General features: G+C 53.7%; 8 protein-coding genes across 8 annotated transcripts; 6 read left to right on the top strand and 2 right to left on the bottom strand.

The window, feature by feature from the left end:
* Positions 1-715: 715 nt before the first annotated feature.
* Positions 716-2,009, top strand: PG997_009919 (uncharacterized protein; the record flags this gene model as incomplete). The annotated part of the gene is made up of 3 exons (XM_066814234.1): positions 716-1,014; positions 1,217-1,442; positions 1,728-2,009. 3 exons carry the CDS (start codon positions 716-718, stop codon positions 2,007-2,009), a joined length of 807 nt encoding a protein of 268 aa, XP_066666196.1.
* A 706-nt stretch (positions 2,010-2,715) lies between these two features.
* Positions 2,716-3,770, top strand: PG997_009918 (uncharacterized protein; the record flags this gene model as incomplete). Its single annotated transcript, XM_066814233.1, has 2 exons — positions 2,716-2,882; positions 2,951-3,770. 2 exons carry the CDS (start codon positions 2,716-2,718, stop codon positions 3,768-3,770), a joined length of 987 nt encoding a protein of 328 aa, XP_066666195.1.
* A 315-nt stretch (positions 3,771-4,085) lies between these two features.
* On the bottom strand, positions 4,086-4,613 carry PG997_009917 (NUDIX hydrolase domain-like protein; the record flags this gene model as incomplete). Its single annotated transcript, XM_066814232.1, has 1 exon — positions 4,086-4,613. The coding sequence occupies one exon, from the start codon at positions 4,611-4,613 to the stop codon at positions 4,086-4,088; it is 528 nt and encodes a 175-aa protein (XP_066666194.1).
* A 1,016-nt stretch (positions 4,614-5,629) lies between these two features.
* PG997_009916 (uncharacterized protein) lies at positions 5,630-6,743 on the top strand (the record flags this gene model as incomplete). Its single annotated transcript, XM_066814231.1, has 4 exons — positions 5,630-5,806; positions 5,860-6,102; positions 6,147-6,568; positions 6,620-6,743. Coding segments are annotated over 4 exons (966 nt in total), but the record flags the coding sequence as incomplete, so codon positions are not given.
* Positions 6,744-7,255: 512 nt separating this feature from the next.
* PG997_009915 (uncharacterized protein) lies at positions 7,256-8,832 on the top strand (the record flags this gene model as incomplete). The annotated part of the gene is made up of 3 exons (XM_066814230.1): positions 7,256-7,656; positions 7,720-8,261; positions 8,297-8,832. The coding sequence occupies 3 exons, from the start codon at positions 7,256-7,258 to the stop codon at positions 8,830-8,832; spliced, it is 1,479 nt and encodes a 492-aa protein (XP_066666192.1).
* A 1,051-nt stretch (positions 8,833-9,883) lies between these two features.
* On the top strand, positions 9,884-10,399 carry PG997_009914 (uncharacterized protein; the record flags this gene model as incomplete). The annotated part of the gene is made up of 1 exon (XM_066814229.1): positions 9,884-10,399. The coding sequence occupies one exon, from the start codon at positions 9,884-9,886 to the stop codon at positions 10,397-10,399; it is 516 nt and encodes a 171-aa protein (XP_066666191.1).
* Positions 10,400-12,392: 1,993 nt separating this feature from the next.
* PG997_009913 (uncharacterized protein) lies at positions 12,393-12,620 on the bottom strand (the record flags this gene model as incomplete). Its single annotated transcript, XM_066814228.1, has 1 exon — positions 12,393-12,620. One exon carries the CDS (start codon positions 12,618-12,620, stop codon positions 12,393-12,395), a length of 228 nt encoding a protein of 75 aa, XP_066666190.1.
* Positions 12,621-13,390: 770 nt separating this feature from the next.
* Positions 13,391-14,158, top strand: PG997_009912 (syntaxin 1B/2/3; the record flags this gene model as incomplete). Its single annotated transcript, XM_066814227.1, has 1 exon — positions 13,391-14,158. The coding sequence occupies one exon, from the start codon at positions 13,391-13,393 to the stop codon at positions 14,156-14,158; it is 768 nt and encodes a 255-aa protein (XP_066666189.1).
* Between the last annotated feature and the right edge of the window lie 1,105 nt (positions 14,159-15,263).

Raw genomic sequence — 15,263 nt, 5'->3', positions numbered from 1 at the left:
GTGGTTGTAAGCTTACTCGCAAAGGGAGAAATATCTCATGATGCATCCTAATTTATACCTTGATGGCCGCTTATCTCGTGGGGTGACTGTCAATACTGCCGTGACGTGAACATAATGTCCGGCACCGCAATGCCGGATAAGCGATTCCTCCCATGGTGCATATGGAATTATCGCAGATAGATCATGCCATCGCATAGGGACAATAACAGTTGGCAACGTTACAGCCTGTGAGATTTGCACGCTATTGCAGGGTTTATGAGAGTGGCTCGCATGATACCGCAATTCACGTCGGGGACTTGCCTGAATCGAAGGAATATACCCCTGGACTGAACCCTGTCGATCATCAAACCAAGTGTAGGACCTGTAAGCAAGACGGCTGCCTAGCCTCGCGTGATATTGGAACCTCACTCACCATGCGACTGTGGTCTGGTTCACCCGTCTCTTGAGATGTCGATACGAATCCTGCATCCCAGTTGAGAGCGATGTGACTTGACATTTCCTGAAATAGAGTTCGAGGAACTTGGCGGCCCAAGTAGATTCATTTCGGGACTACCGCCATGATTTCCAAGTCCACAGCGTAACGAGTACCAGCGGGCTTGGGTATTAGCCCGCACCCGTTGTATATAAACAAACGGGCCAGGGCAGCGTGCTTGGGTGCGGTGCTTGGGTTTCCACGATACCCCCTTTCCCAATTCCAGCCAGCACTCTGTTCGCCATGGTATCATCTACCGGCATCCTCGATGGCCACATGCGGCCGGCGGCCGGCGACAAGAGACGGCGGGCCTCGAAGTACCGTCTCTTCGGCATCATCGTCAGTGTAATCTTAGCTCTTTGGCTGGGATCCTGCCTCTCTCACAGCATCCATCATGAGCGTCGGCCTGATCTGCGAAAACGGCACGCTTTCGATGAGCCCCTCGGCTTCAACGACTCGCACGCTTTGCTGCGGTCCAGTGTGCTAGTACCACGCGCGGTTACTGAATCAGATTGGCAGAAGAAAGTAACAACCGGCCACAGGTAAGCATCACCATGGCAAATATTCTCATACCTTGGAGGCTTTACAATAAAATCATATATATACTAACTCGACTGCAGTAAGCATTTCACTTAAAGAGCCCTTATTGCCAGGCAGTATTGTCCACTCTTGCCGACAACTACTTCCTGGATTTAAACACCCGAAGCATTTCGCTCTCAAGTATACTGACCTGATTTACGATAGGACTCTGGTGCATGATGAAATCCGATCAGGTGCAGCCGGGGGTGTGACGGCGAATGTACTGCAAGAAACCGGGTGGGAAGAAGACGACGAAGTCGATATCACTGAAGCAGAATCGTGGCGAAAGCCGCTGGGGCAAGCCGACGGGAGACTCAACGCCGCAAACGAGGTACAGCGGTGGTGGACTCACAACAACGATTGGAGAGATGGCCAAGGGAACACACGGCGGGTAGGTGGTGGCTTCCTGCAGCCCTCGGTGGCAACCTACTAATCCAGGTGCGAGCGTCTAGAAAACCGAAGGTGCCTTCGGCAACATCGTGAACGGCAAAGATGGGTACATCATCGCCGGGTCGAACTGGAGCCCCATGGAGATGAAACCAGATGACATGCCCGTCGAGGAGCTCCCCCAACCAAGTGGACGGATATCGCGGCGGTCCAATGGAGCCAGCATGCCGCTGCAGCCGGGCAGCTCACGCGCATATACCGATCGAGCATCTCATACAACCCTACGCAGGAATTGATAGACGCAGCCTTGGCCAAAGTCGGACGAGGAGAATGGCAAGAACTGCCCGACTGGCCCGGCGTCGACTTTGAACCGAGCGGGAACTTGAACAAGAAACCGTACAGGCCCGAGACAGAGGCTTTCTTGGGCTTGCTCGCCAGTGCCCACGGCGCGGGACCGGCGTACTTGCTCATCCAGTACCGGAACATCTTTGGCAAGAAGAGAATTCCCAAGATAAAGCTCTGGAAAAGCAGTATTGGACCAAATATGCTGCTCTACGTAGAGGATGTGTAGGTTGGCGACCCCTGTAGTCGAGTGAAGGACATATCTCGCGGGTTGTTTGTATGTAACACACAAAGGGAAGGAGATTGTTATAATTCGGAACTACCGCATATTAGTAAGGGAAGGATACTTACTATACTGTATGTCCCGAGGAGGCCGTTAAAGGCGTATAATTGGCATGTTTTCTCGAGCACGATATACCGTTGTACAGTTCGTCCTGAGTGTCATATTTCCAGCAAGTCCTACTTATGATGTGCTGGCATCTTCTGTCAGCTCAAGTCAACGAAATGTACACCTCACCAGATATGCTGTCAAGTCCAAAAAGGGGCATACCTAGGTGGCACTTGATGGGAATTTTGCAGTGATGACCACTGGCGACAAAAGAGAGAGAGCGATTGAGCATTGATGGCTGATGGCTGATGGCTGATGACCCCACAATTGAGCTACTGCAATACTAACCTTGGTGGGCTGCTCCCGTGGAGGGGCAGAGGGGCAGAGGGGCAGAGGGGCACAGCACAGGCACTGGGTATCCCTGCATGGCACTCGAAGCTCCATAGCTCGGCTCAGGTCGACTGACGCAATCATCCTATTGTGTGTTCCTGCACACTCACCTCCCATAATACCTTCATGACATCTTGAACTTACAATTCCCACCGAGCGTCTTCAACTTGAGTGATAGAGATAATCCAAGTTGCCCTCCATTCGCACCCCGAGCAAGATGTCTGGCCAACAAGTAGGCACTCGTAAAGACAGCCATGCCCACAGCTGGTACGAAGGCGAGCCCGACGAGTTGTCGTCCACTCTCGACGAGTTCCTTGCCGAAGTGCCCAGCGATATCGAGGGTAAAATACTGCCTATAAAGGGCGCCAGGACCATCATTGCACCGTATGCACATCTGCGTACTAGCTATATCAAGCTAATGACACCTCACTGACCATCGCAATGACATATAGGCATGCTGGCTACAGTTACTCTGGGCCTTGTGCCGCCTGGGCCTACAAGTCCCTCGACCTCAGCAACGCCAAACGCGTCTTCATCCTGGGCCCCTCGCACACCTACTACCTCGCAGGGTGCGCTCTCACCACCTACGCCAAGTACGCCACGCCCTTCGGCGACCTCACCGTCGACACCGCCGTGCTCCAACAGCTGCGAGCGACGGGCCGGTTCCGCGACATCGACCGGCGGTCCGACGTTGAGGAGCACTCGCTCGAAATGCACCTGCCCTTCCTCTACAAGCGCCTCACGCAGACCTTTGCCTCCGAGGCCGAGTACCCCACCATCGTGCCCATCCTGGTCGGCGATAACAAGGGCCCCGAGGAGAAGGTGTTCGGCGCCCTCCTGGCGCCCTACCTCGCGGACCCCGACAACGTCTTCATCGTGAGCTCCGACTTCTGCCACTGGGGCAGCCGCTTCAGCTACACCAAGTACGCGCCCGAGAACAAGCTCGAGAACCTGCAGAGCGTGACGCGCAGCATGGGCGCCGTCACCAACCCGCCCATCCACGAGAGCATCAAGATGCTCGACCAGCTGGCCATGGACGCGGTCGAGTCGGGCCGGCACGACGATTTCGTCGACAACCTCGCGCGCACCAAGAACACGGTCTGCGGCCGGCACCCCATTGGTGTCACCATGGCGGCGCTCGAGGTGCTGGCCAAGGACCACGCCGAGCCGGGCAAGCACAAGTTCAAGTTTGTGCAGTACCAGCGCAGTGGGCTGGTCGAGACGGCCAACGACTCCAGCGTAAGCTATGCATCTGCCTACGCGATCATTTAGGTCCTTGGGACGGTAATCATCGGCATGTGAGAGAGGAGTTATATGTTGCTTAAGTACGTATCCCATGCGAAAAAGAATTTATGAAGTCATGAAGTGGGTTTTACAATGGAAGATTCGTGTGCCGCCACCTGTAGCTCAATTGGGGCGTTTGGGATACTTCGAAGTTGTTCTGTTGTTCTGTTCTTCAATACCTAAACTCGATTCCTTTTTTTTGGGATGAAAATTATGGAAGGGTATGATTTGCGCAAGCCTTCGCTAAGCATGAGTGAACATAATTCCAGAACATCATGGTTTAGTTGCCTGATACATTATCCATTAAGCTGCCGCAACCCTTTTACTAGCAGCGTCAATGGCTGCTTGGGCAATGCGTTGGTCGTCATCGAAAGATAGGGTTGAGCCGACATCATCAAAATCCACCCAAATAGTATCGAAGTTCTCATTCTCCTGCTGCATTCCCTTTGTCGGCATAACTGTAGAGTCTGCCGTAGCAACATACCAGAAGATAATCTTGAGGATTCCCTTCGTCACGCGCTGAGCAACGGCTATTGGTTCGGTGACAGCTCTCGGGCGGTCCTCAACCTTCATGGAGGACGGCAAAGTAGCCATAGTATCGATGCCAACAGGGAGAAGTTCAACCTGAATTCCCGTTTCCTCGAACGTTTCTCGCTTCGCTGTCTGCTCGAGACTTTCATCAAGGTCTTTGCGGCCTTTTGGCAGCAAGTACTCGCCTGTGTCCTGCCAGCGGATGAGAAGTACTTTCGACCTTTCGAAATCTACCGAAACGGTGCCACAGCTGATAGCGAATTGGTTGGAAAAGAAAAGTCCGTTTTTTTCAGAGGCCATCTTTTGCTCCAGGGCTTAATTTCATAAGAGTAGTGAGCCTTCTGTATAATATTGATTTGTTACATTGCGAACTTACCATGCAATCTTGTGTACGAGAGGTGATTCAGTAGAAGATTAGGTGCAATCCCACAGCAAAAAGATTTTGACTCATAGCCCCAACTATCAGGTCGGGCGGTTTATGTACTTCGCCCGAACATAGCCCCTCCTGCTGTGACACCTCAGAGATAAATGACATCGCCGCCATGCACACCGGCATGGTATACTGTCTGTCCGCCCAAGGCCTTGTCGATGGCCCAACGCTGGTTGTCGCAACTCTGGTATTGCGTCAGACTTGGTGAACAAGAGAACAAGATGCTCGAAAAGAACAAAGTGGAGGAAATTGCATACCTCATCCCAGCCTAAACCGTATCGGCAAGTGTACGTTGCCGCACAATCCGGCGCATTTCCATAGTCTGCCTTGGCCGCCCATTGGCCATAGGTCGGCTGCGCCGCTACGGGAACGACCGTTATGGTCTTAGTCGCTGCAGGTCAAGTTTGATACGACGGATTGGGTGCTCGCACTGTTCTATTTGGTGACAAAGAAGAGAGAAGGAGCCATATTATACGAGTCTTCTTGCTCGTCTCCAACCAGCTAGGCCACCCTTCATGTTACAACTGACCCTTTGGCAGTGAAGCTGTTTACCACCATGAAGCTCGGCATCCTGTCTATCCTGCAGCTGGCCTAGCTGGTCCAAGCGAGTTTGCGTCTCTACGATGGCCTGAGTCCGCAGACGTTCATCGACGCATATGAACTGTCTGACCAGTGCCTAGCAGCATTGTTAGTGATAGAACTTTCAGGGGGCGCTGCAACCCGTGCTAACCTTCTGCGACTATCAGGAATTCCACCATTGACTGCGACCAGAAAACTGCGACACTGGCCGCTGCAGGCGCTGATAATACCTGTATGGTGAGTCCCTCAAGAAGTGGTTTTTGGGTATATGCCAACCAAACTAACGCTTACGTTAGATTGGCAGTTAGAGGACTTGGAGTTGCTATGCACAGCGGCTTGTTCTGACTCGCTGACACGGTGGCAGAACGACGTGGCCAGCCGCTGTACATCGGCTACCTTCAACTGGCATGGTTCGGTGGTTCTGGCCGAGATCGAGCCCCGTCATGTGGAAGAGCGGGCACGATCTGGTATGCATGCAAGACAGGTTCGTGACAACTGCTGGTGTCTAAGGGTTTGACTTGCACTGACACCATCAAGTGCTCAGAATTGGTGTTTTCCCGAATCACAGGCCTGGCAGGGCAGCGATTTCGTCAGGTTTGTCATCTTCAGCCACTATTTCGTGCCCACCTGTTGATGGTCACCAATATTAGGTTCAACCCAGAGGCCTGTCGAGAGCAAGATCCTGCCGACAACCCAGATATTTGCAACAAGGAGGGTTGGTCGGTGGCTGAGATCTACCCTGACATGAAGTCCATAACGCGACTTCATCCACCGGACCTGGTCAGTTTCCCCGATACAATCGTCTGTTGCTCATGGGACAAAAGGCTGACGGCCAGCAGTACTGCAGTGAATGCTTCATCAAGATGTGGCGCCAGCGTCTCCAATCGCCAACGCTTCCGGATAGCGAGTTTTCTGACTACATGGTGGAGCAATACGAAGACCTCCAGAAGAAGTGCTCGACCACTCTGGGCTACGTACCATACACCAAAACACTGTTACTCAGTACGCCAAAAACGACGGCCAGTCCAACTCGGACCGTGGAGCCCACAGCTACCCCTGTCTGCTCAGGCCAAATAGTCACCCCTGACCCTGAGCAATTGAGAACCTGTAATGAAATCACGGACACATTCAATGTGACCACAGGTGACGCCATGCTGGCTACCGGAAACAAGTTCTGTCAATTCAACAGCACGCTGTGTCTGCCACTTCCCTGCGAGCTGGACACAATCTACCTCTCTCCCACGTGGTCAGTCTCTCTGTTCGTTGACTACATCTACATATGCGCTGACATCAATAGCGAGGAGTTGGCCAAGCGCTATTCTACCGACAGCAACCCGGTTGACTCTACGCAGTTTCTCTTCTGGAATAAAGCGATTAGAGGCTCGTGTGGCTCTCTTTTCAACGACCAGCGTGTCTGCAAAAGGTAAGTGCTAGGGCTATGTGAACGCCCTCGAGCTTGCGAGTGACAATCTGCTGATGTACGAATTGTTATTCAGGGGCGTGTGATGTTTAGGGACGGGACCGTGGGCAGAGGATGTAGAGGTTCAAATAATATGTGCCTGCTTCTTTGACTGTACTTACAGCACTGTACTCTCAGTACCTACCTAAACTTGGGCAATCGACATGCCCCAGTGAACCAGTGGTCACTCTAAATACTTCTTCATGTACTAAGTTGATTCCCACCAGTCGACCCCACTACCAGGCTGCAGGCTGCAGGCTCCCAATTGATCGTGGTTAAAGCCACCAATTCCCTGCCTTTCTTCCTCCTTCGTTTCTTTCTTTAAGAAGGGGAAAGTAACGCATTGTCAGACTGCCCTTCGGTCGGCCAAAGAAGCGGGTGTGTCTCGTCAGATTCTGGCATGTATGTGTTGCTTTTGAAGTCCCCTCACGCCCCCATTGTTCGGTTCATAATTTACTGGGTAGGGTAGTCATCATGAGCACCACGCTAAATGCGGCCGCTGCCGTTTTCAATCCTCAGTTGAGCGCCTCCCTCCATAACGACATTTGCCGTCGTGGCTGGGCGGGACTCGCACCCGACCTCAACTTCGAGGAGAGCACCACGACCTGGTGGGACACGCACGGCTCGGAATGTAATGCCACAGTGGCTTCGAGGCTCGCCCCTCAGCTCATTCAGTTCCTGAAGCAAGCTCGAATTGTTCGCCCTGATCTTCATGATCAGGCTCGCAGTAACTTCTTCTTCTACTTAAGGGGCCTAGCGTCGCCAAACTCCTTAATACCCGATTGGCCCGTTGTCGACCCCGAAGAACCAGACGCAAGCCGCTACGTGATCCTGTACCATGTCACTCTGCTGATGAGCCACCCTGTAGGCCTGGTGTGAGTCGCCCCTTTCAAGATCCGCCAGAGGCTGGGCTAATCTTGTGTGTATGCTCGATCCAGCATTGACCAGCACACCTTGAAGGGTCAGGTCATGCAATCTTTGACAATTGACGATACCATTGTAGAACAAAGTCAGCGTCCCTGGGTACCTTTGCAAGACATCTTGGCCGCATATTTGAACATGATTGACATGGGCAAAATCACCAGCGAAGAGAATCCTGCGAATAAAGTGGACTATACGGCCTTGGATGCCTCGGAACGCGCCGCCATCATAGCCGGCACTTGGAAGCCAAAGGTGGGGCCGTACGAAAGCCCATGGCTCTTGAATCCTCACAGCCAGGCCATCCTAGATAGAAGCGTTGCTGCTCTTGAGAACTTACTCGAAGCAATCGAGAAACGCATGCCTTCATCAAGGGCCGAGCCTGTCAGCGAGGTACCCCTGGGAACTCCTGTGGCCGAAGGGGCCATGGGCATGGCATCCGTTGCCGAAAAGCTCATCTCAACCAACCAAGCCTCGGAACACAGCTTCATTGTCAAGTTCCTTCGCCAGGTGGACGGTCTGCTTGCCTCCGCCCGTCCTGACCTTCGCTTTGTCGCCCCCGGTCTGCGCGTCCCGGATCATCACGTAGCGGCGCAGCCGTTCGAGGGGCTGGACGACGAGCGGCAGTACCCCCTATTCTCCTCTTCCGCGGCGAGCTCCGCGATGGCACCACCGCGGTCACCACCTTCCCCGGCGGGGCATGGAACCCGTTCGCTTCCCCGTATAAGGAGCGGACGGCGCCGTTCCCGAGCGGCCTCTGGATCGCCGAGCACAAGGTCGACAACCCCAACTACGACAACGCGTGCCGGCTCCTGCTCCCCGACCGGGTGGTCTTGGCGCCGCCGGGCCGCACGACCCAGCACTACGCCAAAACCACGGATGGCTTCCTGCTGGAGCAGCCCGGCGCCAAGGGCGAGGGCCTGTCCGCGGGTCTTTACCAGACGAGCTGCAACGTCTTCGTGGGGCGGCACGAGGTCCTGCTCTTCCACGTCTTGGAGCACTGGGTCCGGCGGGTCGAGGACGGGACGTGGGCTGTCGACGAGCACGGCGTCGCGGGCGGGATGGAGAAGTGGGTCGAGGCGGATGAGAGCGAGGCCATGGCGGAGAAGTACCGGCTGCCGTATACATGGTGATTTATCTCAGGTCAACCGCGCCGAGAGATCGTGCTCTTACTCCGGCCATACGTATTCAGGTCGAGACCTAACGTGCCATCCTTCGAGGCACCCCTCCGGTGCATCTCAGGCAGGGAGGAGGTCGGAAAGACCGGGAAGGCCATTGTAAAGTTGGAAATAGCGGCAGAGGTAAAAACAGATGTCTGGTGTCTCCCTTATGAGGGCCCCAAGCAATCGGCTCTGCCACCATCTCCGGCATGACATTATAGAGCAGCCTCCTGGCCCTGTGCTCCGACGACGCCATCTTTCGCCCGGTTTTGGTGAACTTGTCGGGGCCACATGAGTAAGTGGTTCTAGGAGTGTGTACTCTTCCTGCTACCTTGATGAAGAAGAGGCTTTCCTCTCCAGGTTCGTTGGTGGCATCGACCTTGGCGGTCCTTGCCCCGTATGATTTTCCGCTTAGGGTGATCCCATGGCATTCTGTTCCCTTCAGCAATTCCAGGTTTTGGGACGCCAGTGTCAGCTCGTTATAGAAAACGGAAAGATCCCACCACAGACCATATTGAAAAGAGTTGCCGAGGTCGACGAAAGTATTGACCGCACTTTCAGTCTTCTTGTAGCCTAATACTGGGAATCTAAATATTACGATAAAATGCCTACACACTCACTACCCCTCGATGGCCATCCAGATGTACCCCTAGCTGGATGCCAACAGGTACATACGCCTTGGAGAAGAAAGCTAATGTCATTCACTTTGCAGCAAACAAAACACCAGAAAGGCACCCTTTCCTATTGCATCAGTCGTAGAGCCGGTAGAAGCAGCGGCGTCCTAAGGTTAACTGGTTATGACGGACTTACCGTAGCTATGACACCCGGATAGACATCATCGAAGGGGTTTCGGGCAGAATTAATGGGTCGGAGTTTTCGGTGGGAAGTGGGGCGGTTTTCTCAGCTCGCCAGCAACCTCACTTCTCAGCATTCAGTGAGAACGAACATCCTCCGGAATCCTCACGACCCAGCAAATCATCTACACAACGACGAGTAATTATAACTCTCTTTTTCTTTCTTTCTCATGAGTCCGTCAGATCGTGTTCACATCGCCGTCGACGAACAGTCATCACTACTCCACCAGCACCCACGCGAAGGCCGCCCTGAGGACCTTCCATCATCCACCAACACCATCACCATCACCCACGCCGCCGCGACCGCCATGTCCATCCTCGCGACCCTGGCCGCCGTCTCGGGCGCGACGGGCGTGGCCCTGGGCGCGTTCGGCGCGCACGGCCTCAAGAAGCGCATCAGCGACCCGGCGCGCCTGCAGAGCTGGGGCACCGCGGCGCAGTACCAGCTGATCCACAGCGTCGCGGCGCTCGTGGCGGCCAACACTATGGGCCAGACGCGCGCGGGCCGCTGGGGCGCGGGGCTGTTCCTGGCCGGCGTCTCCATGTTCTCGGGCAGCATCTACCTGCTCACGCTCGACCCGGCCCGGTTCGGCAAGACGTTGGGGCCCGTCACGCCGCTGGGGGGGCTTTGCTTCATTGCGGGGTGGACGGTGTTGGCTGTGGGGACTAGGGGACGTCTTCGTTGAGAGGACAGAGAGAGGAAGGGAGGTTGGGGATGGGGAATGGCAGACGGACTGGGCTGGACTGAAGTGAAGTGCGTGAAGGATGGAGGAATGGTCCTCGGAGGGCTTGTACTGTGACTGAGTTTGAACATGGCTATGAGACGACAAGGCCTGAGTGGTCTACTCTCCATCATGTTCAACCCATCAGTGGATAGATATTACGTCCCAGACTTCGCCTGTATGCTGTCACCCACAAAGTTGTCTTATACACAAGTTCACGACTATATCTAACATCATAGGAAGCAAATATCTGTCTGTCGGCTTCAACGGAGCAAGCCCCGAAGCATCGCCACCACTCCGGAACTCAGAATGATCACAAATCCACGAGACAAACTCTCACTTCCTTTTGTGGCTGCTGACGGCCACGCGTAACAAGTAGCAGTAGTCAAGCGTTACTTTCAAACTAGTCTGTTTCTCTGCGCGCTTCGAACATCACTTGTGCGGGTTTCGGAAAGCTTACGAAAGACAGGAGATCTGCGGCCAGTTCCCGGTGCAATGGCATTCGGCTACGCACTCTGGTGTTGGCGATCATTCGAGTGATACTCCTTGGGTAGACCAGTAAAGTCTCACGGATCATATCATACCCTTGGCCATACTTGGCTGCATCATATTACAGTTCGCCAAATACCTCATCCTGGAAGGCAGTCAGTCGGATAAAATACTCGGTTGGTGATCTGTCAGCACGTCAAGTCGGGAAGAAAGGGGGAAAAAAGGCGATCTGCAGACAGGCCTGGCTGATCTCAGATCCGACCAGTGACCACTGCTTGCTGCTTGCTCAGCCTCGATTGCTTGGGGTAGCCTTGCCACACACCATTATGCAAGAGACCAGGCGTGAGACATAGACGAGGTTCCATTTGTGTCGTCCCAGTCATGCGAGGCCGACCTTGGGATTTTACCCCACAATGTCAGCCGGGGTCGACCCGCGGGCCGTACTGTAACTTTGTGATCACGGCATGTAGAGTATTTGATAGCAAATGGAGTTTGTACGGGGCGGTCTACACGATCGTGTTTTGTTTGCACGGCTGGTCAGTGGGAGAAGCGGTGGAAACGAGGGCAGATACGGAGTTTTGGGGTTGATGGAATACTTGAATTGGTGGCGTAGTGTAGTATTTGCTGTAATTTGTCTAATTTCGTCTTATTAGAATACTCACTAAAAGGAACATTGAAGGAAATTTTTGGTTGGACTGGACTGGATTGGATGGCATGGCAGCATCGACGGTGCACCAGAAAGAAGCATCATGTGACTGACACATGTCGTGCGACCTGCCAAAAAACAAAAAACCCGACATTCTTTTGGTCATTTGCTTGTTCTGGACTCGCTCTAGAAGAAGTCGCACATCACGACATCCAATCTTCAGCGGATTTCCCTAACGGGCTACCACTGTATCAGAAACATCCGTCGCGTTCTCGTTCGAATCAGGACATCCAATTGCCCACAGCTGACTGACCGTCTTGGAGGTAATGGAGGCGGACGATTGGCTCTGGGCCAATCAATAGAGCCGCCGATCGCTGCGATTGAAACGGCTCTTGCTGCAGGGTAGTCCCTGCCGCGGTGGGCTGATGGCTCGTGTTGCTTCAGGCACGGGACTTTCCCTAATCGAGCCGCATGCGACATGCACTTCCAACTGCCACTCGTTCTCGTGGTATGCACTCGATTCGGTGATATGTACGAGTAGTAGACACTGGTCTCTAGTATGAAGTAGATAGATGTGCCACCTCGCAATCGTGTCGCAATGTGCATGTGTGCGAGAGCAGTGGCCGCGGAGTGGCTCTCTCTACGCAAAGAAACGTAAATCCGTAATTGTTCAATCGGGCACCGTTGATTGATGGACTGAACCACTGCGCCCACCTTTTGCCTTCAGCGGTTCCAGGGGTTCCAGGGGCAGCTGCACGCTAGCCCAGGGCCGTAAGCAGGGGTCGTCCGCCCAAGAGTGCTAAGCAAAGAGCCATTTCGGGTTTAGCTGCTCTCGACCCAGCCCGCCCGCTGCTGCTTCATACGCCCCCGGGCCACAAAACCTCTGACCAATTTGGCGTCAAACAGACCGACATCCTTGAAGGAGAAAAGGAGCCAGCCGAAGGAACGAAGGCGCTTGTGCGAAAGGCTGACGGTCAGGACGGGCAGCAACGAAATAACTCTGACCGACACCGACCTGCCCAACCGCTGCCATTTCGCGCTCCTCGCCATTGCAATAAGATACTGTACATACAACTGCATATACATACAATACAGCTACACTATTCTCCTTTCAACATTGAATACTTTCCTACTTCGGGCCATCTGAAACGACATCGTACGCGCCTCGACATCGATCGTTAAAGAACGGAGACAAAGAACAGCGACCCGGCGTTTCTGTTCCAACGTCCATCCTTCCTTTGAGCTTTGAGTCGTCTCCGCAACCGCAGCATCGCCCTCTTGTGGGAATCAGCCGACAACAGTACGAGCCCAGAACGAATACCACGCAAAGATGAGTGTAAGTGTTTCATGCTCTTGTCCTCGCCCCGATACCAGACGAACCGACAAAATCCATCTGATTTTCCCCAAACCTTCCTCTTCATTCCTTTCTTCTCCATTCCGTTTGCCAATTCCGCCCTCACCTCACGTAAACAATTGTTGATCGATTGATTGCTGACAATATGGACCAGTACGGGTGCGTTACCACTACATCTCCCCCTCCCGATGAGACCCGCGACGGCTGCGTCCCGGCTCAGTAAGAATGCCCTGTACTAACTAGCAATCTTCTTCCAGGTACGGTGGGCGGCAGCAGAACCCCTTCGACGACCGGGCCGGCGATGGGTTTAATGGCAATGGTTTCGGAGCCGGGCTCCCACAGGGCCCTAGAGGAGGCGCTCCTCGCAACAACGGATATGGTGACGAATATGGATGTTCGTATTTCGAGCAGCATTCGAGCACCCCCAAGCAATTACTAACTGTGCTGTGTAGCCAACACCGTCGAGATGTCCCAGCTCTCCCAAGGAGCCGGCTCCTTCGGGCAAGGAGACCCTAATGCCATCCTGAACGAGTGCAGAGATATCAACAACGGGATCGACAAGATCGAGCAGAACCTCAGACAGATGGCGATGCTGCAACAACGGTCCCTTTCCGATGCCGACACGTCAAGTGGGAGCCACACCAACCGGGAGCTCGACAGTCTCAGCACCGATACCATGGCTCAATACCGTTCTCTGACCGAACGTGTGCGAATGGTCAAGAGCAACAAGGATAGCCAGTCTGCTAAGAACAACCCGCAAGTCACCAAGACCGACCGCCGTTTGAAGAGCGCGATTAATGCCTACCAGACAAACGAATCAGAGTTCCGCAAGAAGACACAGGACCAGGTGGCGCGACAGTACCGAATTGTGAACCCGGAGGCCAGCGAAGGCGAAATCCGGGAAGCCGTCCAGGATTCCAGCGGTCAGGTCTTCCAGCAAGCTATGATGCAGAGCAACAGGCGAGGCCAGGCCCAGTCTGTCCTGACCGCCGTCCAGGATCGACATGCCCAGCTACAGAAGATTGAGCAGCAATTGATCGAGCTGGCCCAGCTGTTCCAGGATATGGACACCTTGGTCGTACAACAAGAGGAGATGATCACACAGATCGAGCAGAAGGCTGAGGAGACGGTCGAGAACTTTGATAAGGGAAATGCCGAAGTCGTCGTCGCCATCGACACTGCTCGTAGCACCCGGAAGAAGAAGTGGATCTGCCTGGCTATCATCGGTAAGTGAATCTGCGTCCCAAGCTGCTTGTTCCCATGAGCATCGTAACTAACTAGAGAACAAAGTCGGTGTCATCGTCGTTATTGTTGTGGCAGTCGTTGCTTATATGCTGATCAACAAACCGCCCACGCCTGCACCTGCGCCGGCACCGGCGCAGCCCGCCCAACCTGCGCAAAACAACAACGGCGCTGCAGCGGCCAAGCGTTGGATCAAACTCTACCGGGGGAGACGAGCAAAATAGCAAAGCGATGGGTAGACAGCAAAAGGAACTTGGTTCCCTTCGACGCCGGGGAGAGCTCAGCAGTGGTTAAGCGGACACTCCCTCCGAAATTCGGCAATACGTTCGTTGCGGTTGATGTCGACAACTAAACAGCCTCTTCACCACTATACCCTTGGGCATTTGATAAACTCAGCTTTACTTGGTTTTATAATACCCGAAAAATCGTGGCGAAGAAGCCACCACTCGACCTGTCCTGATCGCCGCCCCCCTTTTTTGGGGAGTTTCACCTCGCATGCCATCTCATTTCTCGCATTCGATTCATACCCTACGAGCATGTCGTCACATTACATCTTTTAACTCCGGAGTTTTGGCGTAGTGAAGCTATTTAGCCGAGCCTGCAACGTTTCCATCGATATTCTGGGTTCAGACTTGATGTCGGATTCGCGCGATTGGATTGAGAGGCCCAGCCAGCTCCTATAGGAATAGAGAACCGGCCCAGAAAGAACCTGGCTACCCCGTCACCACACCTAGGATATATGGCTTTCCTGTGTATGGACTTTTGTATATCGTTCGTTGCCAGTCGGCCGACAGGCAGAGAGGAGTTAATTGCATTTTCCGGCGTTTATAAATGGGCGTTTGTGACATCCTGTCACTCCGCCCTCAATATGTTATTACCTCGCATTCTGCTTCTATTTGACGTGTCTTTGCTCGATCAAGTTAAGCTTTCTAGACAGGCGTTACTTCCATTAAAAGATATCATAAACCTACTTACTGCCTCCCACTGTCTGACTGTCCCCTTTTAGATCTGATACATATGTCCTGGCAACAGATGGCAGAAACCCTGCGTAGGCTTGCAGCTGGCTTTGGCATCGGTAAGCCACCAACATAAAACAC

This window comes from Apiospora hydei, assembly GCF_038363865.1.
Source record: "Apiospora hydei strain CBS 114990 chromosome Unknown utg000007l_segment0_segment0, whole genome shotgun sequence".
Lineage (NCBI taxonomy): Eukaryota > Fungi > Ascomycota > Sordariomycetes > Amphisphaeriales > Apiosporaceae > Apiospora > Apiospora hydei.
Note: the sequence above shows the minus strand (reverse complement) of the source record. Positions and strands in the feature narration are given on the sequence as shown.